This window comes from Scyliorhinus canicula, chromosome 8, assembly GCF_902713615.1.
Source record: "Scyliorhinus canicula chromosome 8, sScyCan1.1, whole genome shotgun sequence".
Lineage (NCBI taxonomy): Eukaryota > Metazoa > Chordata > Chondrichthyes > Carcharhiniformes > Scyliorhinidae > Scyliorhinus > Scyliorhinus canicula.
Genome location: NC_052153.1, coordinates 66142963 through 66169202, shown reverse-complemented (window position 1 = coordinate 66169202; position 26240 = coordinate 66142963). Strand labels below are relative to the sequence as shown.

The 26240-nt window shown below is 47.4% G+C and overlaps 1 protein-coding gene across 2 annotated transcripts in view; it reads left to right on the top strand.

Moving 5' to 3' along the window:
* The window catches only part of dock8 (dedicator of cytokinesis 8), a 368411-nt gene that overhangs the window by 111653 nt on the left and 230518 nt on the right, over nucleotides 1-26240 (top strand). For both annotated transcript variants that reach the window (XM_038804697.1, XM_038804698.1), the window contains exons 3-7: nucleotides 4178-4353; nucleotides 17269-17340; nucleotides 18602-18728; nucleotides 23458-23670; nucleotides 23994-24079. In XM_038804697.1, the coding sequence (XP_038660625.1) occupies nucleotides 4178-4353; nucleotides 17269-17340; nucleotides 18602-18728; nucleotides 23458-23670; nucleotides 23994-24079 (674 nt within the window). The remainder of the gene's footprint in view (nucleotides 1-4177; nucleotides 4354-17268; nucleotides 17341-18601; nucleotides 18729-23457; nucleotides 23671-23993; nucleotides 24080-26240) is intronic.

Here is a 26240-nt window from a genome sequence, read left to right as displayed (position 1 = left end):
TTCACAACCTTTTGTAGTTTCCTGCGGTCTTGGGCAGAGCAGGCTCCATACCAAGCTGTGATACAACCAGAAGGAATGCTTTCAATGGTGCATCTGTGGAAGTTGGTGAGGGTCGTAGCTGACATGCCAAATTTCCTTAGTCTTCTGAGAAAGTAGAGTCGTTGCTGGGCTTCCTTAACTATAGTGTCGGTGTGGAGGACCAGGACAGGCCGTTGGCGATCTGTACACCTAAAAACTTGAAGCTCTCGACCGTTTCTACTTTGTGCCCATTGATGTAGACAGGGGCATGTTCTCCACTACGCTTCCTGAAGTCGATGACAATCTCCTTCGTTTTGTTGACATTGAGGGAGAGATTATTGTCGTTGCACCAGTTCACCAGATTCTCTCTCATTCCTGTACTCTGTCTCATCATTGTTTGAAATCCGACCCACTATGGTGGTGTCATCAGCAAATTTGAAAATCGAGTCGGAGGGGAATTTGGCCACACAGTCATAGGTGTATAAGGAGTATAGTAGGGGGCTGAGGACACAGCCTTGTGGGGCACCGGTATTGAGGATGATCGTGGAGGAGGTGTTGTTGCCTATCTTTACTGATTGTGGCCTGTTGGTTAGAAAGTTCAGGATCCAGTCGCAGAGGGAGGAGCCGAGGCCAAGGCCATGGAGTTTGGAGATGAGTCTCGTAAGAATGATGGTGTTGAAGGCTGAGCTGTAGTCGATCAACAGGAGTCTGACGTAGGTGTCTTTGTTATCTAGGCATTCCAGGGTACAGTGCAGAGCCATGGAGATGGCATCTGCTGTGGACCTGTTTCAGCGGTAGCGAACTGTAGTGGATCAAGGCAATCAGGGTGGCTGGAGTTGATCTGTGCTATCACTAACCTTTCGAAGCACTTCATGATGATGGATGTCAGAGCCACTGGACGATAGTCATTAAGGCACGCTGCTTGACTTTTTTTTGGTACAGGGATGATGGTCGTCTTCTTGAAGCAGATAGGGACCTCAGATTGTTGTAAAGAGAGGTTGGAGATGTCTGTGAATACTACCGCCAGCTGATCTGCGCAAGACCCGAGTGCTCGTCCGGGTACCCCATCCGGGCCAGTGGCTTTCTGTGGGTTGACTTTCGAGAAGGCTGCTCTGACGTCTGCAGTGGTGATCTCAGATACAAGTTCATCTGCGGCTTCTTGGGTGGAGGGCTCGCTCTCGCTGACCTCTTGCTCAAAGCGGAAGTTTCAACTCAAATAAGACGCGGACATTCTGTTTATTCCCCTTCTGCACTTTGTTTTAAGTCAGATTTCCGGCGTCCCCAGTATTTTGCTTTCAGTCTTCTGATTTGTTTCTTCCTCTGTTAGGTTTTATTTGACCTAGCCATTTATAGGAAATTGACCACAGGGCATCGCAAAGTGCTTGACTGGCAATGGAGTGCTTTTCAACAGTGTAGTTAGTCACTGTTGAAATGTAGGAAATGAGATTAGTGAATCTAAAAACAATGCATTGAACATATATCCACCTGTAATATGCCAAATATCTTGCATTTACTGTGCCCTTCCTGTTTGCGTCATGCTTATTTCCTGTAACACTGAGCAAGTCAAGTTATTTCAGGTCAAACTTTTACCATTCACATGAATGCCCAGCAGAAAACCAACCACTAAGTAAAAATCTATTCAAAAATACAGACAGAATCAAATGATGGTCCCCAAGTTTAATAGAACATAGAACAATACAGCGCAGTACAGGTCCTTTGGCTCTCGATGTTGCGCCGTCCTGTGAAACCCCTCTAAAGTCCCTCTACACTATTCCCTTATCGTCCATATGCCTATCCAATGACCATTTAAATGCATTTAGTGTTGGCGAGTCCACTACTGTTGCAGGCAGGGCATTCCACACCCTTACTATTCTCTGAGTAAAGAACCTACCTCTGACATCTGTCCTATATCTATCTCCCTCAATTTAAAGCTATGTCCCCTCGTGCTGGACATCACCATCCGAGGAAAAAGGCTCTCAATGTCCACCCTATCTAATCCTCTGATCATCTTGTATGCCTCAATTAAGTCACCCCATCTGTATGTTGTCAGATCAGTAGCAAATGAATGTACATTTTGAAACCGAATAACCTTATTCCTATTAAATTGAAGTACAATTTTATATATTTATTTCAAAGACTCTGCTGCATGACGAATATTTGAAGATTTCATTGTCTTCAAAACTCTTTGAGGAACGAAAAACTTAGTGGTAATAACCGTTTGTATTTGTTGCTGAGTCCAGAGTAGCATGTACAGACAGAGCAGTATAAAATACTCTTTTGTTGTGCTCTCTCTGTATCTAATTACTATAGCCTGAGGTAGGACAGGAGTGGTATACAGGCATCAGTAGCCCCACCCTTTGGTAATGATCAGTCAAGGGAGGGTAAGGTCTTGTTGCTACGCATCCTGAAGATCCACTCTTTCCACCAGTGTCAGATATGTCTGCTTTCAGTAGAAGGAAGAGTGGAGTGGGAGCAAGTTTGTATCTGGGTGGCTGATGTGGGTTTCTGCTTTGCACTGTATTAAGGACGTCTTTTATTTTGCCGATTTGAGAGTGATAATAACATTTGAGTTGTGCTATGAGGAAGCCGTATCACAATTGGAGGACAAGCCACGAAACATTGCTCACCGCTTTCCAGCCTCACTCCCATCACACTGAAACCCCGGTTTACATTTTCATCCCGCTCTATTGCTTTTGCCAAACTCTCATGCTCGACCTTCTAGAAGTGAATAGGTGTGAGAATAAATAATGAATAATACATTTTAGTTCTGAAAACGTTTTGCTAACGGCAGGACAACTTATTCTACTTTTCAGCAAAATCTACTCAAGCTTGTCAGTCTGTGCCAACGTGTTATATTATAGTATATTTGCTCAATATTTTCCATTTCCAAATGTTAATGTTGTCCAAGGGATTAGGAAGCTTCTTAATATTCTGAACCGTACCAGAATCCTGATTTGAAACCAATTCCCAGTCAGCACACAGTTGCCTGCAATGGTTGCTGTCAATCAGAGTACTTGGTTTGCACACTGGCTGTTCTTGTTTTTTGGACAGATTTTAGAGAGAACTGGAAATGGAGTCAGATTTATACTGTAGTGGGGGGACATGGAGCGGTGGGGCTGGATAGGGGGCCAGCGATAGGCGGATTGGCAAAGATGTCAAGGACATAAGACAAAAGGAATGTAAATGGACAGTTGGCCCAAGTGGGGGGGGGGGGGGGGGGGGGGGGGAGAACAATGGTGAGGAAAAACAGATCAATGGAAGAAATGAAAATAAATTGATAGAAATAAAAATGGGGTGAAGGTAGAGGAGAGAGTTCACAGTCTGAAGTTGAACTCAGTGTTCAGTACAGAAGGCTGTAATGTGCCTAATTAGAAGGTGAGGTGCTGTGTTCCTGCAGTTTGCGCTGGGCTTCACTGGAATATTGAATCAGGCCAAAGACAGACATGTGGACGTGAGAGCAGGACGGTGAGTTGAAATGGTAAGATACTGGAAGGTCTGGGACCTGCTTGCGGATGGACCGAATGTTTTCTGCAAAGCGGTCACCAGTCTGTGTTTCGTCAGATAGCAGATTGTTGCTGCATCGCCGGCCACAGATGAGTGATGGCGGAATGGGAACTCATGAAGAAGGGTGTTGGCAGCAAGAGCGGGGTTTCACTTTCAGCAGGATCCCTCCTTTCCAATGCCAGGTCTCTCAATCAGGCACTGTACCTTTGAATGAAGGGCCCCTTCCCTAGGAGTCTGAAAGCAACATTGCACAGGTTTGCTTGTTGTGCTCCCCACATGGTGAGCCATCCACTCATCACTGGGCTCATTCCAACAGTGGTGGGATGAGGCCCTTAAGTGAGCATTAATTGGCCAATTAATGGCCTCCACTGGTGGCAAGAATGGTAAAATTGCCTAGGGGCCTTCCTGCTGCAGGTTTAATCAGGATGCATCTGTGAAGGGGATAGGGTCCCCAACCGCGCCCCCCCCCCCCCCCCCCCCCCCCCCTCCCCCCCAGCTAATTAAATGCCACCAAACTCTCCACGGGCAAGGCACAACATTCCACCAAGTCACTGATACATCAAATGGCATTTTGTTTGAATAAAGTGTTGGATTCTGAATAGTGTTTATTTGTTTCCTTGTATGTTAACCCCTAGCTTTTCCTACTTCCATTCAGCCTTCATTTTATGACCCTGTGGTGCCTGTGGACTTTGAAGAGTTCCTGATGTCGCAGTTCAACATTATAGATCCCGATCTGCAGCAAGACCTGGGTGACTTCCCCGATGATGACCTGGAGATTACTTTTGTTCCAAGAGAATGCAGGACTCTGCTGCCTTCAGTTCCTGAAGAAGGGTAATCCATCCACACACTTGTTTAATTGAATGTTAATAAATATGGGTGAGATTTTCTGGCCCTTCCCGCCAGTGTGATCTTCAGGTTCCGCAGAAGTTGACCCCTGCCATGGGGTTGTGGCGGCAGGACGACCATGGAAAATTCCATTGATTTTGGCAGGACCGGAAAATCCCACCAGTGACCAATGACGGGCAATCATTACTGTTAGGGAAAAAGAATTCCCGCCTACGGTGATACACTGGAAAATATAAAATACCAAAACAGCAGTATTTTGTGGGCTCCTTGATGTATAAATGTTGTCAATGGTATTAGAAATCCTAAAACTTGGAAAGGATGCAGAGACGGTTACTTTAATGGTACTAGGAAAGGGGAACTTCATTTACATGGAGAGACTTGAAAAACTGGATTTCTCTCCCTAGAGCCGAGAAGGTTAAGGGAAGATTCCGTAGTGGTATTCTAAATTAAGGAATGTTTAGATCAGAGTAAATAAGGAGGAAATGGGTAACCAGAGAACACATATTAAAGAGCCAGAAGGGGATGAGGAGCTATCTTTTATGCAGCAAGTTGTGATTGCGCTGCCTGAAAGAGTGGCCGAAGCAGATTCAGCAGCAACTTTCAACGGGAAATGGTTCCTTCACTGATTGAAATGTCTTGATTTATACTGAGGCAATAACCAACATGGGCATAATATACATATATACAAATGCACACACGTGTCAATTTCTATGTCTTTGAAGGCTTGAAATGGAAGATTTAGGATGACAAGTTAGGAGCATTTTTCTTCATGTTGGGTTCCTGTGTGTTACATGTCAACTGGGACTCCTTCCATCCCATGACCAGTGCTGCCCTTAGTATGGCAACACCAAGATTACATCAACATGGAATAGTGTATCTTGTTAAAGGAAGAGCATGAAGCTAGAATAGCTGTGCAGCCACATGTCAATTTACCAAAGGCAGGGCGTCTGAGTTAACATCCAAATGTTGATTCAAATATTAGAACTAGCTTGACCATGGATTTCCTTTGTTAAATTTCATGGGATGTGGCCATCTGTCAATTGTTGTCCCTCCCTACTTGCTTTTAAATGGAGTATCCAGAACTTGAACTCCGAACCCAAATTGATATTCGGCTCTACCATTGGCTCATTTGATAAAAATGTAAGTGGCCTAGAATTGCTTGGAATTATTCAGCCTAACTGTGGTGTAAGATTGACACAGTGGTACTTTTTCTGAGGAATTTCACAAGCATTTGGATTTATTTCAGAGGGCAGTTAAGAATCAACTACATTACTGTGGATCTGTAGTCACATGGAAGCCAGATAAGGACGGCAGATTTCTTTCCCTCAAGCACATTAGTGAACCAGTTAAATTATGAGACTTGATGAGGGTTTTGAGACGCCATTATTGGGCCTAGATTTTCAAGGGTGATGTCCTTGTCCCAATAATCTTCAGCTGCTTCACCAATGACCTTCCTTCCAACATGAGGTCAAATGTGGGAATGTTCACTGATGACTGCACCATGTTCAGTACCATTCGCGACTCCTCAGACACTGAAGCAGTCCACATGCAAATGCAGCAAGATCTGGACAGTATCCTACTTGGGCTGACAAGTGGCAAGTAACATTTGTGCTACACGAGTGCCAGGCAATGATAATTTCCAATAAGAGAGAATCAAACCATTGCCCTCATGATATTCAATGGCATTACCATCACTGAATCCCCCACAATCAACATTGATCAGAAACTCAAATGCCCCAGCCATTTAAATAACGTGACTAGAGCAGGTCAGAGGCTGATAGTTCTGCAACAAAGAAAGAACAGGTCAGCTGCCAGGAATCCTGTGGCAAGGAACTCACCACCTGACTTCCAAAAGCCTATTCACCACCTACAAGGCACAGGTCAGGAGTGTGATGGAATACTCCCCACTTGTCTGGATGAGTGAAGTACCAACAACACTCAAGAAGCTCGACACCATCCAGGATAAAGCAACCCGTTTAATATTCTTTCACAAACATTCAATCCCTCCACTACTGACACACAGTACAGCAGTGTGTACCATCTACACAATCCTCTGCAGGAACTCACTAAGACTCCTAAGGCAGCACCTTCCAAACCCATGAGCACTGCCATTTATATGGAACCATAGAAAGGTTACAGCACCGAAGGAGGCCATTCGGCCCATCTTGTCCATGCCAACCTGAGGGCACCCAGGTGCGCTTTCTAATCCCACCTTCCTGCACCTGTTCATAGCCTTGTAGCTTACAGCACTTAAGGTGCAGATCCAGGTACATTTTAAGTAGAATTTAGGGTCTCTGCCTCCACCAACAACATGGGCAAAAAATTTCAGACTCCCATCACCCTCTGTGCAAAAACAAAAAAGTTCTTCCTCATGTCCCCTCTAGCCCCTCTTCCACCCTGGTTCTAGAATTCTCAACCAAAGGAAAGAATTTTATCCTGTCCTCTCCATCCCTTCCACTCATTATTATCTACACCTCAATCATGTCACCCCTCAGCCTTCTTTATTCCAAGGAAAATAACCCCAGCCTATCCAACCTCTCCTCACAGCTACCCCATTCTAGCCCTGGCAATCTTCTTGTAAACCATTTCTGCACTTTCTCCATACCAATAACGTCCTTCCTGTAGTGTGCTGACCAGAATTGCACATAATACAGTTGTGGCCTCACCCGCATTTTATACAATTCCAACATTATATCCTTACTTTTATTCTATATCTTTGCCAATGAAGAAGAGCATTCAATATGCTTTCTTTATAACCTTGAATTACTGTCTTTAGGGACCTGTGCACTTGTATGCCAAGATCCCTCACTTCTCTCAGTATATTCCCATTTATTGCATACTCCCTATATAACTGTTTTACCTCCCTAAATGCATGACCTCACACTTGTTAAATTCATCTGCCATTTTGAAATGAAGTGAAAATCGCTTATTGTCACAAGTAGGCTTCATATGAAGTTACGTGAAAAGCCCCTAGTCACCACATTCCGGCTCCTGTTCGGGGAGGCTGGTACGGGAATTGAACCGTGCTGCTGGCCTGCCTTGGTCTGCTTCAAAAGCCAGTTCTTTAACCCTGTGCTAAACCAGCCCCACTCCACCAACCCATCAATATCGTTTTGGAGATAATGGCTATCCTCTACACTGTCCATCACATGGCCAATCTTTGTATAGTCTGCAAATTTCCTCATCATGCCCCCCACATTTACGTCTGAATCAATAATATATAATACAAACACTAAGGGTTCCAACTCCAAGTCCTGTGGAACACCACTTGAAGCAACTTTCCATTTGCAAGGACAACCGTCGACCATTACCCCTTGTTTCCTGTTGCTAAGCCAACTTTTCATCCAGTTTGCCACATTGCCCTGTAACCCATGGACTTTAACTTTTTTGACCAATCTGCCATGTGGGACTTTGTCAAATACCTTGTTAAAATCCATGTACAAAACATCCACTGCACTCCCTTCATCAAACCTCCTTGTCACTTACTCAAAGAATCAGGCAAGACTCTCCTTTAATAAATCCATGCTGACTATCCCTGACTAGTCCATGCCTTTCTATGTGACAGTTAATCTTATCCCTCAGGATTGATTTGACTAATTTGCCCGCCACCGATATAAGACTAACTGGCCTGTAATTATTTGGCATTTCCTTCGATCCCCTTTGAAACAATGAAACCACATTTGCATTTCTCTAGTCCTCCGGTATCTCCCCGTGTCTAGTGAGGATTGGAAAATCATCTTCCAAGCAACTGCCATCTCCGCCCTGGTCTTCAGCAGCCTCGGAAATGATCCATCTGGCCCTGGTGACTTATCAACTTTCAAGGATTCCAACCCTTCGAGTAGTTCCTCTCTCTTTATTGTTATCCCATCCAATATCGCCCATGTTCCTCCTGGATTAGTATATCTACATCATCCATTTGCTTTGTAAACACGGGGACAAGATATTCATTTAAAACGCTTCACACAGCCACTGCATCTACACACATGTCTTCTTCATCTCTGACAGGCCCCACTTTTTCCTTAACTAACCTTTTCCATTAATATATTGGTAAAACACTTTTGGGTTTTCTTTAACTTAACTTGCTAATCTTTTATCATGTCCTCTCTTTGATTTCCTTATTTCCTTGTTGACTTCGTCCCTGCACTTCCTATACTCAAGTAGGCTATCTGAAGTGCTCAGTTCTTTATGCCTATGGTACACTTTCTTTTTCTGTTTGATCTTCTCTGTATTTCTCTAGACAACCAGTGGGGTCTAGATTTGGCAGTGCCACTCTTATTTTTGGAGGGAAAATGGCAACTTTGTACATGTTGTCTACTTTGTATATTTATATCACTGTTCCTTCACTTTCGTTGGGTCAAAATCCTGGAACTCCCTCCGTAATAGCACAGTGGGTGTACCTACACAATATGGGCTGCAACGGTTCAAGAAGACAGCTCATGACCACCTTCTTGAGGGCAATTGGCGACGGGCAACAAATTCTGGCCTAACCAGCAAAGCCCACATCCCTAATCCAAAATGATATGTAGCTCTCCCAATAGCTCAGATGGTAAGCAGGTGTCTGAGAAATCTCACAGACATATAATTTTATACTGGCTTTATGCTAAAATATTGGTCCAGGCAGGTTTCCTTGATTGTTTTTCCAGTTCTGAGATTTTTTTTAAAGCTATTTTGCGGGATGCAGGCATCGCTGGTTAGGCCAGCATTGATTGCCCATCGCTAGTTGCCCTTCAGAAGGTGGTGGTGAGTTGCCTTGTTGAACCGCTGCAGTCCCTGAGGTGAACGTGCACACGTTATGCTGTTAGGGATGGAGTTCTAGGATGTTGCCCCAGCGACAGTGAAGGAACAGCGATATATTTCCAAGTCAGGGTGGTGAGTGACTTGGGGAACTTCCAGGTGGTGGAGTTCCCAGGTATCTGCTGCTCTTGTCCTTCTAGATGGTAGTGATCGTGGGTTTGGAAGGTGCTGTCTAAGGAAACTTGGCAAGTTAGAGCAGGGCATCTTATGTACATGGCTACACTGTTCGTTGGTGGTGGAGGGTTTGAATGTTTAAGGGAGGGGGAGGAAGCAGGCTGCTTTGTCCTGGATTGTGGCGAGCTTCTTGAGTGTTGTTAGAGCTGTGCTCATCCAGGCATGTGGAGAGTATTGCATTACACTCCTGACTTGTGCCTTGTAGATGGTGGACAGGCTTTGGGGGGTCAGGAGTTGAGTTACTGGCCGTGCGATTCCTAATCTTTGACCTGCTCTCTGGTGGTATTAACATGGCTAGTCCAGTTCAGTTTTTGATCAATGTTAACCCCCAGGATGTTGATTGTGGGGGACTCAGCGATGGTAATGCCAATGCATATCTTTTTTTATTGTATTTTATTCCAAACGTATATAAAACGTTACAACACATGCACAGTTCAGGAAACAAACTTCCCAACACAAACCAATACAATTTGTACAAATTAATCCCCTCCTTAATCTTCACCACCTGCTCACCTCCCTGTTCTCCCAGCCACCTATATATGTCTCCGATCCTGCCCTCCCCTTCCACATCCGGAAGCAACAGTCGCTCCAGCAGGCGTACCTCCTCAACCTGGGGAACTCTTTCCAAACCTTCTGCCTGAAGTTCCGTACCTGCAGGTACCTAAACTCACTTCCTTTCGGAAGCTCTACCTTCTCCTTCAATTCATCTATACTGATAAACCCTTCTTCCAGATACAAATCCCTCACCTTAACCAGCCCCACTTCTCTCCACTTCCTATACATGCCGTCGATCCCCCCTGGCTCAAAGTCGGTTTTCACACAACGGCGTTAACACAGACACCCCCTCTATCCTAAAGTGCCTCCTCAGCCAGTGATGTATTGGGTAAGCTGGGTCTATGTGGACTGTGTTTGATGCAGTGTAGAGAGAGACAGGCTTCCAACACTTGATGAGATGCAACATGATTTTATTTAACATCTAACTATAATACATGCTTTAACTGTGGGTTGACACTATGCTGACTTGACTGGAGACCTGACACTAGCCTGACCAGACTAACTGACTACCACATGGTGTTTGTACTAGCTGCTGCTCACGAGCTCTGACTGTCTCAGAGGCTGGATCCCAAGAGAGCGTGAAAACTGGTGCCCTCTGGCTTTATAGTGGTCGTGTCCTGTCTGGTGATTGGCTGCTGTGTTCTGTGTGCTCACTGGTCAACCCGTGTGTCAATCACTGCCTGTCTGCACTCCATCACATACATGGATGTATATTATGACACAGCTGGTTCCAGATCTTCACCGTGGACTGCACCACAGGGCTCTCCGAGTATCTGCTTGGCGCTATTGACAACGCTGCCGTCACCATAGCTCTTAAGCTGGAACCACTTCCGGAATTCTCCTCCATTCTAACCCATCCTACCCCTTCTCCTTCCTACCATCGCCTCACCTTCTCCACGTTTGCCACCCAATAGTAATGTAGCAGGTTCAGCAACACCAACCCTCCCTGCTGCCTCTGTAACAGGGTCCTCTTAACCATTGGCACCTTCCCAACCCATACAAAGTCCAAAATAATTGTGTTTAGTTTTCGAAAGAAGGCCTTCGGCATAAAGATCGGGCGTGTCTGGAATATGAACAAGAACCTCGGCAGAATGTTCATCTTCACCACTTGGACCCTCCCTGCCAAAGTCAAGTGCAGCGTGTCCGAGCTCTTAAGATCCTCCCTAACCTCCTCCACCAGTTTTGTTAAATTCCTTTTGTGAAGCATTGCCCATTCCCTCGCTATCTGATTCCTCAGGTATCTGAACCTGTCTCCAGCCACCTTAAATGACATCCCCCCCGAATTAGCTCGCCGACCCAACTCATTCACCGGGAACACTTAGTTTTTTCCCTACATTTAACCTATATCACGAGAACGTCCCAAACTTCCCCAGCAGACCCATGATCCTCTTCATGCTCTCCAGCGGGACCGAAACATACAGCACATCGTCCGCATATAGCGACTTCCGATGTTCCCTTCGTCTCCTCATAATCCCTCGTCACTTTACCGACCCCCCAAGAATAATTGCCAGAGGCTCTATAGCCTGCACAACCTGCATCGGCGACAGCGAGCACCCCTGCCTTGTTCCCCTGTATAGTTCAAAGTTCCGTGAACCCATTGTCATTGGTCTGCACACTCGACCCCTGTGCCACAAACGTCGACCCAAATCCAAACATTCCCAGGACCTCAAACAGGTACTGCCCCTTTACCTGGTCGAATGCCTTCTCCGCATCCATGGACACCGCTAACTGTGGTACCTGAGCTTTCGACTGGGTCTTTAAAAAATATATTTTTTATTCTCCTTTTTCACATTTTCTCGCAAATTTACTCCCAATAATGAACAATAATCAGTAACGAATGTATTGTCAATCCCCAAATCAATAACAACGATCCCATCCTCCCACCAAACCCCAAACATTAGCCCGCATGTTAACATAAACAAATGACAAAAAAGAATATGGAATCACCATAATCCCCATTAACACATACAGTCCTCCTCCCCTCAACCCTCCCAGCCCCCAACTCCCTTAATATTCGATGTGATCCAATTCTCGAAAGTGCATAATGAATAACGCCCATGAATTGTAGAACCCCTCCATCCTTCTCCTCAGTTTAAATTTGACCTTTTCAAGCATCACGAATACCAGCAGGTACCCCGCCACGCCAGGGCACAGGGTGGAGAGGTTGATCTCCACCCTAACAGGATCCGCCTTCGGGCGATCAACGAGGCGAAGGCTACCACATCTGCCTCCGTGCCCATTTCCAACCTCGGCTGGTCCGACACCCCGAATATGGCCTCCTGAGGGCCCGGGCCCAGTTTCACATGCACCACTTTAGAGATTACCCTAAACACCTCCTTCCACCTTTGGACAAGACCAAAACATATGAACGTAGTTTGCGGGGTCCCCCCTGCAACATTCACACACATCCTCTACCCCCTCAAAGGGTTGGCTCATCCTCGCCCTTGTAAGGTGCGCACTATACACCACCTTCAGCTGTATCAGCCCTAACCTCGCACACGAGGTGGAGGTGTTCACCCTCCAGAGGACCTCATAGCAGAAACCCTCCTCCATATCCTCTCCCAATTCTTCCTCCCACTTTGCCTTGATCCCTTCTAGCGGTGCCTTCTCCTCTTCCAAAATAGCCAATTTTAAACCGCCGATGCTACCCCCTTCTCCAGTCCCCCTGTCGTCAGCACCTCTTCCTGCAATGTGGAAGCCGGCTCTACTGGGAAGCTCTGTATCTCCTTTCTGGCAAAGTCTCTAACCTGCATGTATCTAAATATTTCCCCCTGCTCCAGCCTATACTTCGCTCCCAGCTCCTTCAATCCCTCAAAACGACCCCAAGAAATACATCTTTTAGTGTCCTAATTCCTTTCTCCTCCCATCTCCGAAAATTAAGGCCGTCGTGAACTCGGCCGAGTTTCACGATGGCCTCAGATCGCACCCTATCCCCCCCCCCCCCCCTCCCCAAGGGGGCTAGGAGGGGCACTCCGTAAATCTCGGCTGCCAGGCCTTGACGCTGGCATCAAGGCGGCGCGCCGAGAATGACGCGACGGCGGCGCCTAAGTGACGTCAGCTGCGCATGCGCAGGTTGGCCGGCTCCAACCAGCGCATGCGCGGTTGCCGTCTTCCCCTCCGCTGCCCCGCAAGACGTGGCGGCTTGATCTTGTAGGGCGGCGGAGGGGAAAGAGTGCGTCTCTTGGAGACGCCGGCCCGACGATCGGTGGGCACCGATCGCGGGCCAGTCCCCTCCCGAGCACGGCCGTGGTGCTCACTTCCCTCTCCACCCCCCACAAGCCACAAAGAAACTTTGGCGCCATGTTCACGACGGCAGTGACTAGATGTAGTTGCCGCCGGCGTGAACAGGTCGGGAACGTCAGGCTGCTCGACCCATCCGGGCCGGAGAATCGCCAGTCGCCGGGAAAAACGGCGAGCGGCGATTCCTCGAGCAGGGGTTAGGAGAATCGCGGGGGGTGCCAGGGCGGCGTGTCGTGAGTCGCCCAGCCCTCCCGCGATTCTCCCACCCGGCGTGGGGAGCGGAGAATTCCGCCCATGGATCTCCCGAAACGGCATTTTTTTCGACTGGGTCTTGATCACATTTAACAGCCTCCTTATATTGCTACAAAGCTGTCTGCCCTTTATGAAGCCTGTTTGATCCTCCGCAACCACTCCCGGAACACAACCTTCTATCCTTCTCACCAGCAACTTAGCCAACATTTTCACATCTGTATTTAACAATGGTATGGGCCTGTATGACCCACATTCCAATGGGTCTGTTCCCTTTCTTGGTATTGATGTGATTGTTGCCTGCGTCATCATCTCCGGCAGCTCCCCCTTCTCCAATGCCTCATTAAACTCCCCCCCAAGAGATGTGGCACCAGGTCTGTCGCAAACACCTTATAAAATTCCACCAGGTAGCCATCGGGCCCAGGAGCCTTCCCCAACTTCATACCCCTTATACTGTCCAATATCTCTCTCACCTAGCACCTGCCTCTTCTCTTCCTCCAACTGTGGAAACTCCAGTTTGTCTAAGAGCTGCCCCATGTTTTACTCTTCACCCCCCCGGATCCACCCTGGCTCCTTATAATAATCCCTAAACGCCTTGTTTATCTTCCCCAACTCCAACACCACATCCCCTGCTCCAGTCCGTATCTTCAATATTTCCCTGGATGCGGCCTGCCTTTTTGGCTGATGCGCTAACATTCGACCTACCGCCCTTCCCATTGTCAGCCTATCAAATTGCCCCTGTAATTTTTTTCCTCCTCACCAATCCCTCCGTGGTGTGCATCCTTGAGTACTCCCTATCTACCGCCACTATCTCGCTCATTAGCCATTCATGTTCCTCCTTACCTTTTCCGGATGTGCCTTCAACAAGATAATCTCTTAGCGCTTTCCAAAAGCGGCCGCCGACACCTCTCTACATTTTACAGAATCTTTAATCACAGCCCGCATTTTGCCACAATACCCTCTATCTATCAACAACCCCAATCGAGCCTCCACCTCCGCTCCCATCCCGATCTAAGCCAAATCTCCAGCAAATGGTGCACATGGTCCGAGATTACTATCCCAGCATACTCTGCCCCCTCCACCCCTACCAAAATCTCCTGGCTCACCACAAAAGGTCAGTTCTGGAATACACCCTATACACATTCAAAAAAAAAGGAATACTCCCTTCCCCTGGGATTTTGAAGTGCCATGGGTCCCCCATAACCATCTTTTCCATAAATCCACCCAGCTCCTTTGTCATACTTGTCTTATCCATTGACCTGGGCTCGGTCTATCAACGCTCGGCTCTAGTGGGCGGCACGGTAACACAGTGATTAGGACTGTTGCTCACAGCTCCAGGGTCCCAGGTTCAATTCCTGGCTTGGGTCACTGTCTGCACATTCTCCCGAAGTCTGCGTGGGTTTACTCCGGGTGCTCCGGTTTCCTCCCACTGTCCAAAGATGTGCAGGTTAGGTGGATTGGACATGCTAAATTGCCTTTGGTGTTCAAAAAGGTTCGGTGGGGTTACTGGATTACGGGGATAGGGTGGGGGTGTGGGCTTAAGTAGGGTGCTCTTTCAAAGGGCTGGTGCAGACTCAAAGGGCCGAATGGCCTCCTTCTGCACTGTAAATTCTAAGATTCTATGATGCAATTAAAATCTGCTCCCATGAACAACTGGTGTGTGGCCAAGTTTGGGATTGCTGCCAGTAACCTCCTCGCAAACCTACATCTTCCCAATTCGGTGCATACACATTCATCAATACCACCGGTATCCCTTCTAATACCCCACTCACAACCACATAATTTCCACCCGGGTCTCTCACTTCCCTCGCGCTCACAAACCCCATTTTCCTATTCCTCAAAATTGCCACCCCTCGCAACTTTGAATCAAACCCCGAGTGGAAAACCAGACCCACCCATCCCTTCCTTAGCCTAACCGGGTCCTTCACGCGGAGGTGCGTCTCCTCCAGAAAGACGTCTTCCGATTTAAAGCTCCTAGTGTGCGTAAAGACCCAAGATCTTTTAACCGGTCCATTGAGTCCTCACATGTTCCACGTTATCAGCCTTACCAGGGGCTTACCTCTCCATTCCCCTCTACCTTCCGCCATCCTCCCCTTTTGGCTCTACCCCCATTAATTTAACCCTATACCTGGCCCATCTAAGATGTCCTTTTTCTCTGCCCCGACCATGTTTCTTCTCGAACCTCGCCTCATTGCATCACCCTCCCTACCCCATGCCCCCTCCTATGGCCACCTCTTTCTGCCTTCCCCCTCCCCCCTTCACTTCCATTCACTAGCATTACCGTGTTGGTAACTCCTGCCTGAAGGCTCCTCCGACTGACCTCTCTGTTCTGTGAAGAAGGCTCCCCGCTGACCTCGCCCTTCCCCAAGAACAAACCGAAAGACAGCCCAGATAGCAGGAGGAGGAATGGGGACAGTCGTCCCCTTACAAACTTTTCACCCCAGCTACCCTATGTCAATCCAACAGTAAAAAGAAGAAACAAAACCTCCACATCGGAGGAAAAGAAACTCCCCCCCCACCTCCCCCCGCAACCCTCAAACCCCCATTCTATCCTTATTCCTAATTATTTCAAAGTGGCAGTACCTCAGTCTCCCAAAATTGTTCAGTTCTTCCCCAGTTTATGTTCCTTGAAAAAATCATTGGCTTCTTCTGGGGTCTCAATAGTATTCCCAGCCTTCATGCATCACCCAAAGCTTCGCAGGGTAGAGCACTCCAAACCTGATCTGCCGCCGAAAAAGCACCACCATGGCTCTGTTGAATCCCACACGCCATTTGCCAGCTCAGCTCCAATATCCTGGAATATTCAGACCTTGTTCCCCTCCCATTCACTGTTGCGCTTCTCCCTGGCCCATTGCAGGATCTTCTCCTTCTCCACAAACTTGTGGAGCCTCACGATTGCTGCCCACGGTGGCTCCCCCGCTCTAGGCTTCTGCCTCAGAGACCCGTGCGCTCTGTCCACCTCAGGGGCCTTATCCAACACTCCCTCCGCCACCAGCCCCGCCAGCATCCTCAATGTACCTTGTGGCACTCGCACCTTCCACTCCTTCGGGCAGGCCCACTATCCACTCTGCCTTTCGATCTATTTTTCTTCTCCTCCAATTCTGCTCTCAACGAGTCGCAGAGGTCCTCCAAGAGCTCCAAGACCTCCTCCAATGCCACCTGATCGCTGTGGTCCGACATCACCCTCTCAATCTCTCGGATCTGCAACCCCTGAGCCTCCAGACATTTTCCACCCTCTCCAACGAGCCCTTCACAGGTGCCACAGCCCCTTCGATGGCCTTCAAGCGATCCTCCTGCATCTCCTTCCTCTGTCGGTGAAACTCTTCTTTGATGAAGGCCATTAACTGTTCCATTTTGGGCTTTCTACTTGCACTGACCCTTCCCCCTCCGCCATCTTCCACTGCCTGTTATGCCACAGGTCTCTTCCAACTCCTTGGCCGGGTCTTTCACCTTCTGCCGGGTTTGGTAACCAATAGGCATACCACTTCCAGGGCGAACGTCTCCTCCGACCTCTGGTTACATTTTTCCATTAAAATTGCACTCAATCTCAGGTAAAAAGATCTCTTTTCTACGCCTTCAAGCAGGAACTGCCCTGTGCAATCACTCACACCATGGACGTCACCAGAAGTCCCACCGTTGAATGTCAAGGGGCGGTGGTTGGATCTCTCTTGTAGGAGATGGTCATTGCCTGGTACGTGTGTGGCGCGAATGTATTGCAAATGTAGCACACAGAAGAAAACCTCCTCTTGTGACTAAATTCTCGAAGTATCACTTGTCACGTAGCAGTTTGTCCATATTTCCTTTCTATGTTTTCTTACCAGGATAGAAGTTCACATCTCATGAGGATGGATTGTTTAAATATATATATATTTTTTTTCAAATTTCTAGGGTTAATTTAGATCCACTTGTACGTGATTGTGTCCAGACCTACACTCAGGATTGGCTCATTGTCAACAGAAGGTAAGTTAACAATTCTAACTTGACTGAAATAAAATCAAGGATAACACTTTGATTGGAAGATTGACGAGTTAACAACTCATTTGGAATTGTTAGGATTTTTTGATCTGGTTTGAAGTATGAATACACTTTGGGCTTTGAAATTGTGCCATTTTGGGAAGCAGACAAGATGGCACGCCCTTTCAGCACCATGAAACACGCCGCAGGGCACGCGCCGTGGAATATCCCGCCCCAGCGTCTTCAATATGTTGCTTTTTGTACTATGTATATAAAATGTCAGAATGTGCAAAAATATCAACGAATAAAGACCACAAAGCCCATCATTGCTCAGTGGTGGGGAGCGGGGACGCACACCCTGATTTAAGTGCCAAGATATGCCCATCGGCCTCCACAGCCAATACCAACAAAGTCATGGAGAATCAGAAGGAGTTCTCTTCGTTAACATGGCAATAGTGGGCCCTCGCAGCGTTATGGCTGCATCCAGGGGACCAACCCACTACAGACATCAATGGAAGACTTATCAGGTGTTTGGAGGGAGTGGGGGTAGTGGTTTGTTGTGGACAGGTATGGGGTTACATTTTTTTAAAAACTGCTTAACATTCTGACATTTTCCTCAGGGGTCCAGGTATGATTCTGCTTGGGACCCCTTCATATGGCATTTCTTTTTTTAAATTTAGAGTATCCAATTAATTTTTTACAATTAAGGGGCAATTTAGCATGGCCAATCCACCTACCCTGCACATCTTTGGGTTGTGGGGGCGAAACCCACTCAAACATGGGGAGAATGTGCAAACTCCACACGGACGGTGACCCAGAGCCGGGATCGAACCTGGGACCTCAGTGCCGTGAGGCAGCAGTGCTACCCACTGCACCACCGCGCTGCCCATATGGCATTTCTACTGTTTAGCTGATAAGGATGCTTCTGTCAACGCAATGCCCACTCCCAATAAGGGCTGAAAAAGAACACCTAACCCAACAAATCTTTGTCGCTGGCTTTTGCCCCCCTTTTACCGATGGATTTGTTTAATGCAAGTGATTACAGAATCCTGGAAACAAGTTCCTAACCTGAAGTATCTTATTTTTCTCATGCTCCCACCATAATGACAGCCACATTATACTGGAAGGGCCACATATTTTCTCTCTTTTGAAATAGCTGCTTTTATCTCACACAATTGTTTTTTGTGCTTTAAGGTTATTAGCAGACACATTGAAATGTTGCTGACTCCTTTCATAACTTGTGTTCATTTTAATGTCTGATGTTCAGGAATCAAGGAGACACTGGGCCCTTGAGTTCAAGCAGACTTGAATTGAGGAGAGATTTATACAAGACTCTTCCAAAGCAGTTGTTTGAAACAGATGACAATGGAGATACAGGCAGTCAAGAGTTTCAGGTATCATCCATTTGTTTATTTTGCTACAACAGTCCACTTTTTTAAAATCTCCCTTACTTTGCATTTTTATCCTTTTTCTCATTTTAAAGCTTTTGCTAATGAAATTTGTAATCTGGCTGAGAGCAAAATGAGGCTGGTAAATTGAAGGAGAGGCAGAAAATGAGAACCGTGGGTATTCGAGTGGGACTGGGGTCAGCTTCATAAATTACATTTGGGCAGGTTGATGGAGCAGTTGAAAGGGGACTTCTGAAGGTGGGACGTGCTCCTGCTAATAATAATAATCTTTATTGTCACAAGTAGGCTTGTATTGCAATGACGTTACTGTGAAAAGCCCCCAGTCGCCATATTCTGGCATCTGTTTGGGTACAAAGAGGGACAATTCAGAATGCCCAAATTACCTAGTAGCATGTCTTTTGGCACTAGTGGGAGGAAACCGGAGCACATGGAGGAAACCCACGCAGACACTGTGAGAACGTGCAGACGGGCAGCACGGTGGTGCAATGGTTAGCATTGCTGCCTCACGGCGATGAAGTCCCGGGTTCGATCCCGGCTCTGAGTCACTGTCCGTGTGGAGTTTGCACATTCTCCCCGTGTTTGCGTGGGTTTTGACCCCACAACCCAAAGATGTGCAGTGTACGTGGATTGGCCATGCTAAATTGCCCCTTAATTGGAAAAAATTTAATTGGGATCTAAATTGGAAAACAAAAACACGTTCAGACTCCGTACAGACAGTGATCCAGCCGGGAATTGAACCTGGGACCCTGGCACTGTGAAGCCACAGTGCTAACCTCTGTACTATCGTGCTGTCATTGGTGGGAAGGGTACAGACTGTGAAAATGACAGTCCTCCTTAAAGGGGACTAACGGATCAGGTGATGCCAAAAACAGGGATCGGGGAGGGGAGGGTCTCGGAAATGCATAAGGAACTGATGGAGTGGGAAGGGGTTTCAGTAGGGGAGGTGAAGAGGAAGTGGGAGGAATAGTTGGGAGGGGAGTTGGAAGTTGGGCTATGGGAAGAGGCCCTGAGGAGAGTCAATGCATCTTCATCGTGTGCCAGGCTTAGCCTCCAGGGTAGGCATGGAAGTGACGAATAAAGATAGGGAACCTAATGACGGGAGACCCGTGGGATGGAGTGGATACATGGAGCATGATAGTTAGGGTTTATGCTTGGAGGGAGATGGGAATGTTATTGTGGGGATTTTGAATGTGTTGGATCTCTCTGCTTAAAATGTTAAAATTATAAATGCCTTAATAAAATATTTTCTAAAAATAAGGAAAACGAGAACCACGGCAGGCGCCAAATAGTTTGCGATGCAACCGGCGTGCTCCTGTAGGCGAAATTGGGATCTCGCCGTAGTGTGGCAAGAAACCAATTATCACAACTTAAACCCTATTTCCAAACAATTAACGGGAGCAATCCCTTATCCAACGCCTCCCCCATTCATCGGCCTCCCAGGCAAGTGGTCATGCTGGCGCCAATTAGTACTTTGTTTTAAAAAATGTGAATATAATTGTTTTATTGTCACGAGTAGGCTTCAATGAAGTTTACTGTGAAAAGCCCCTAATCACCACATTCCGGCGCCTGTTTGGGGAGGCCGGTACGGGAATTGAACCCACGCTGCTGGCCTTCTTCTGCATTACAAGCCAGCTGTCTAGTCCACTGTGCTAAACCAGCCCCTTGGTTGAAGGGCTTCTGTGGGGAGTCCGGGTGGTGAGTTGCCACCTTTGCTCACAGGCAAAGAGCCCGGCGGCGCTGGGCTTGCCACCCCAGTGCTCGGTGGGGGGCTGTTAGCTGGGGAAGGTGGGGGGGGAGGTGGAGAACCATTAGCTGGGGGAGGACCTCGGCTGAGGGAGGGGGGATCTCTGCAGGGGTGGAATGTCGTGGGTGCGTGGGGGCAACCGCACATGGCACCACCATGCCAACCCCTGATCATGTGTACCCATTCCGGGAGCAACCCTTGTCCCTGCCCGTCGGCCCCACCGACCACCCATTACCCTCATCGGCTGCCGAGGCCTCTGGCTCTGTGGCTTAACGCTATTGCTAATAAGGAATTAGGGAATTGGCAATCGTGGTTAGGAAAGCACTTCACGCTACCCAAGTTGTTTCCCGTGGGGGAGCAGGTCATGTAGCATGTGGGAGCCAGTGCCTAGCATCCCAATTAGACTTGATGCCTGGGCACTGTGCTGAACACTCTGTGTGGAGGCAACACCACACACGCAGCAGCCAACTTCCGAACAGGCAGCCCCTGGGACATGTCCACAGCAGGGAGAGTGGGTGAGTGCCACAGGGATGGGACCAGCGCCCGGTCCAGGTGACATTATGAGCATGTGTCCATGTACGGGTTTGGGGTCCTGTTAGAGGTGCCTGCTGCAGCTGGGTCTGCATGGGAAGAGTGTTCCAAGAGGGAGGGGGTCAAGGTCACTGCACCTTTACACCTTGGGATCATTCCAGGGCTCGAGTGGGGACCTGTGAGGTATCTCACAGGCATGAGGTCATGGGTGCCCTGTATGCCCGGGCTGAAACCTACACCATCTTTGACATGGACCAATTGGCAGGTTTCTCCACCACTGCCAGGGTGCCTCAGGTTCAGGGGGTAATAGATGCCATGCATGTTGCCCTGTGCTCACCGGGCCATCTGAGAGTGCCCATATGTTAACCGAAAGGAGTTCTACTCCCTGAACATACAGCTCGTGTGCGGCTACCAAATGAAGATCACGCATGTGTATGCACGCTTCCACGACCGCTACATCATGGAGCAGTCGGTCATCCCTGGCCTCTACCAGGAGCAGCCCAGGATGGGTGGCTAGCTATTTGGGGATGAGATGATCTGGCTAATGATGCCAGTACGGAGACCGGAGACTGAAGCGGAGACCCGGTACAATGAGGCCCCTGTAACCACCCGGGCTGTCATTGAGCAGTGCATCGGACTCTTCCAGGATGCGGTTCCGATGTATCGACCATTCCAGTGGTACACTCTAGTACACCACCCGGAGGGTCGCTCGCTTTGTTGTGGTCTGCTGTGTCCTCTACAATCTCGCACAGCAGCGGGGCGACGAGCTGAAGATTGATGATGGGGAACATGTGGCCACCTCCAAGGAGGACAAGTATGATGAGGTAGCACCGGACCAGCAGGGGCTGTAGGATGAGGCCAGGGAGGAACCGGAGGCTGCAGGACAGGCTATCCCGGATCAGACCGTAACAGTCACTAGGATACTGGACAGAAACCCCCAAATTTTATTTTTATTTTGTATGATTGTGAGGAAAGAATTACTCACTCCAGGAGTGATTTCACATGAAATAAGGGTATGGTATATTTAATTAAACTTTATTACTAACACAGGATTAAAATATTTTTAACCTCACACAAGAAAGTAGCTTACCCCTTAAGTAATGCTAATTAATACAGTAACACAATAACCCTTAACTGCTATCTTTATTTCCACTCAAACAACAAAATCAAGGTTTGATTGAAGGCTGTTGGCTAACTGTGAGGAGTCTGCACATTCTCCACGTGTCTGCGTGGGTTTCCTCCTGAGCCAGCACTTCGTCAAAAAACAGAAAATCCTGCCCATAGAGTGGTCACTTGGGTAAGAAGCTGGTGGTGGCTTCACCACTCGGATAACCAGACCCAAAGTTCAATCCCTGATTTCAGGCAAGTTGGACAGAAATGTAGGGAACAAACATAAGGAGGGAAGCCTTCTCCCAGTTGTAGATGAATATTGCTTTGATCTGACAGCTAAGCAGCGGTATCCATCAATTTCAAGCAACTTTCACTCTGGTTGTCCTTTCTTATGCCTCCAATGGCTTGTTTCCCCTTTTCTAAATTCTTCTTTCGCATCTCGTTTATTAGTGCCGATCGTCTATCAATATAGTGGCTGTTCATTTTCTTAGATGGCATGGTAATTATTTCTCAATAGTTTTCTGTCTTGTCAATTATTAGAATTATTCAATATTTGCATGGAAGGTGCTGCGAGTTGTTATGAGTTAAAAGAGCTTGTTAAATTTACGTGTAAATAACCACAGTTGTATAGTCAGAATGCCGCCCTACCCTAATGTGATGTATTTTACATTTCTGGTACTACTGTTCAATAACTTTGACACTGATGCATAATGCCTTAGAATACTTTTACCACATTAAAAATGGCTTTTACCACATTGGACAGAGTTTTATCTGCCAAAGGGCAATTTAATAAGATACAGCAGGTATGTGATGGCATGCAAGGAACCCAAGCATTTGCTCACAACTGCATTTAACAAGGCTGTGTTTGGAACCTCCCAGATATTTGAATAAGTTAAATGGCAATTAACTTGCAACTTGACCTAGCAATCTGGATCTTAACAGCCAGTGCACAGGTTTCCTAAGGTGTGTTGGACCTTGCCATCTTCATCGACAGTCTCACAGGATTGAGGAAGACTTAATTCCTCACTGTCCTCAAGGCAAGAGGACAGTGGAAAGTCACAGAGCATTGAAACTGGCATTCTGTACTCAGTGTGATTTTCCTGATTTTAAAGTACAGTCGTAACTTTGGGGGAGTCATTTTCCTTGCTTGTACCATACTCGCCTTAGCCTGAACCTATTGTTTGTCAGCCTTTACTGCATGGGAGCAGCTTCTGCAGTTAAGACGTTTGTGGTGGTTTTAGCCCAAAATAAAACTACTCTGATTTTGCAATCATGTCAGCTCTATGCCTTTATCTGGGTTTCTAATCAGTAGCGTTTTCTTTTCTGTAGGATGATACAAGGCCTCATCCAGTTGTGGGTGAGCAGTCTGGGAGGACAACATTGACATCATGCGACTTTGACCTTCGAAGCTTGCAGCCAGAAACCCGCTTAGAAAGTATACTTCAGCCCATCACTCCAGAGGAGCTTGACAAACAAAATGAAGAAACACGGAGAGCCAACAGACAGACAGAACTATTTGCTCTCTATCCAGCAACAGATGAGGTTACAAATATTTTATGCATTATTTATTGCACAGTAAAAGGATAATTAATGTTTTTGTTAATTTGAATACTTTACAAAGCAGGCACACCCTCTTTTTGTTTTAGCAAAGCGAGAAAACGTTTTCTGAAAAGGTCATGATGCTCTTTCAAGAAAAAATGCCCCTTTTCATCAACAGTTACCGTATCCTGTGATCACAACAATCAGTTGGGAGTATTTGCACAGTTATTCTATGTTTTTAATTGGATTAGAACCATATGTTAGAGCAAATAGCAATTTATCTCATTTTTAACATGCTTTCAACATTTTTTCATTTCTATTGCTAGGAGGATGCTGTGGAAATTCGTCCAGTTCCTGACTGTCCAAAAGAACACATGGGCTACAGGATCCATGTAAAGTGCCAAATCTTAAAGTAATTTTCGCATTTTTAAACACTCTCACCATAAATGTACCCAATGTATTGATCGCAAAATATAATTGTGTTATTATACCAGGAGTCAAAAGCAATGATCCAATTCAAGAAGACACTCGCACTATTTAAAAGTAATCTTGGGCACAAAAAGCTTGTGTTAGCTACAGAGGGCAATAAAATACTGCAATGTTCTGAGACAAAAGCAGAAAATTCTGGAAATTTTCAGCCTATCAGCAGGTACTTCACAGCCTTCCAGACTCAACATTGCAACATAGAAAATAGGAGCGGGAGCAGGCCATTCGACCCTTCGAGCCTGCTCTACCATTCAATATGGTCAAGGCTGATCATCCAATTCAGTAACCTGTTTCTACTTCCCCCACCCCCCCCCCCATATCCTTTGATCCCTTTAGCCCCATGAGCTATATCACCTCCTTCTTGGCTTCAACGGCTTCCTGTTGTAGGGGAATTCACAGGCTCACCATCCTCTGGGTGAAGAAATTTCTTCTCATCTCAGTCCTAAAAGGTTTATGCCACATTCTTAAATTATGACCCCCTGGGTCTGGACACCCCCGCCATGTGGAACATGCTTTCTGCATCTACCATATCTAGTCCTGTTAGAATTTTATCGGTTTCTGTGAGATTCCCCCCACAACCCCCTCATTCTTCTGAACTCCAACGAATATAATCCTAACCAACTCAATATCTCCTCATTATGATGGGAGTGCCGCCGTGGCGAAGGCCCGGAGTGAGGTCCTCTTACAGGAGGCCTTCTCCGCGTGCACCCCACTCGGCTTCTGGCTTCTTGATCCATCCCCCTATTCGCTCTGCCGTCGCTGCCCAGTGGTAGAATTGTAGGTTTGGGAGAGCTAGCCCTCCCCTTTATTTTGTTTTTTGTAAGACCTTCTTTGTGATCCTAGCATTCGTCCCCCCACCATACAGAGGATTAGTTTGTCTAGTGCTTTGAAAAAGGCTTTGGGGATGTAGATCGGGATGGCTCTGAAAAGGAAGAGGTACCTGGGCAGCACGTTCATTTTGATCGTCTGGACTCTCCCCGCGAGGGAGAATGGGAGTGTGTTCCATCTTTGCAGGTCCTTTTTTTACTTCCTCCGTCAGATTGGTGAGGTTCCATTTGTGGATCCCTTTCCAGTCATGGGCTACTTGGATCCCCAGGTAGCGGAATTTGAGTCGGGCTTGTTTAAACGGCAGTCCCGTTAGTGCTGCCCCCCCTGCGGGTGTACCGGGAAGATCTCGCTTTTGCTCATGTTGAGTTTGTAGCCCGAGAAGGCGCCAAACTCTTTCAGGAGCGCGATGATTCCGTCCATGCTGCTTTGTGGGTCCGAAATATACAGGAGCAGGTCGTCTGCATAGAGTGAGACTCTGTGCTCTCTGCTGCCCCTGCGGATCGCCCTCCAGCTTTTTGCCAGTCTGAGCGCAATTGCCAGTGGCTCGATCGCTAGAGCGAACAGCTGTGGGGACAGTGGGCATCCTTGTGGGCCCCCCATCTCCACAACCCGAACTCCCTGTAAAAAAAAAAAAGAGAATGTAACAAGAAACATTACCCCCCCCCCCCCGGCAACTGACGGTAACCAACTCCCTGAAAAAGGAAATGAAAGGCTGCCACCTCGGGTCGAACCCTTCCATCGACACCCTCTTGGTGTACTATGGTGTACTTCATACAAAAAATTTCCATGAGATCATTCAGCCACCGGGGAACTGGGAAGTATCGGAGATTTCCACCCGAGCAGATCCCACTTCCGGGCTATCAACAGGGTGAAGGTGAGGATGTCCACCTTCACCCCTGCCCGCAGCACCGGTAAGTCCAATACGCCAAAAATAGCCACCAACAGGCACAGCTCCAGCTGAATCCCCAGAATCCCCTACACTGTGATGATAAAGGAGACACAGAAGCTTACAATTTTATTATAAGACCATATGATTCGCCAGTCCCCTCGTACAACGTTCGCATATATCCTCCAACCCACGAGAAGAAACCACTCATTCGTGCCCTGTGTACCACCTTGAGCTGGATCAAGCTGAGCCCAACGCAAGAGGAAGTGGAGATGACCTGTGAAGAGCCTAACTCCATATACCCCATCCCATCAAAAACCGGACCCAGCTCACCCTCCCACTTTCTTTTTACTTCCCTCAACGAAGCCTGCTC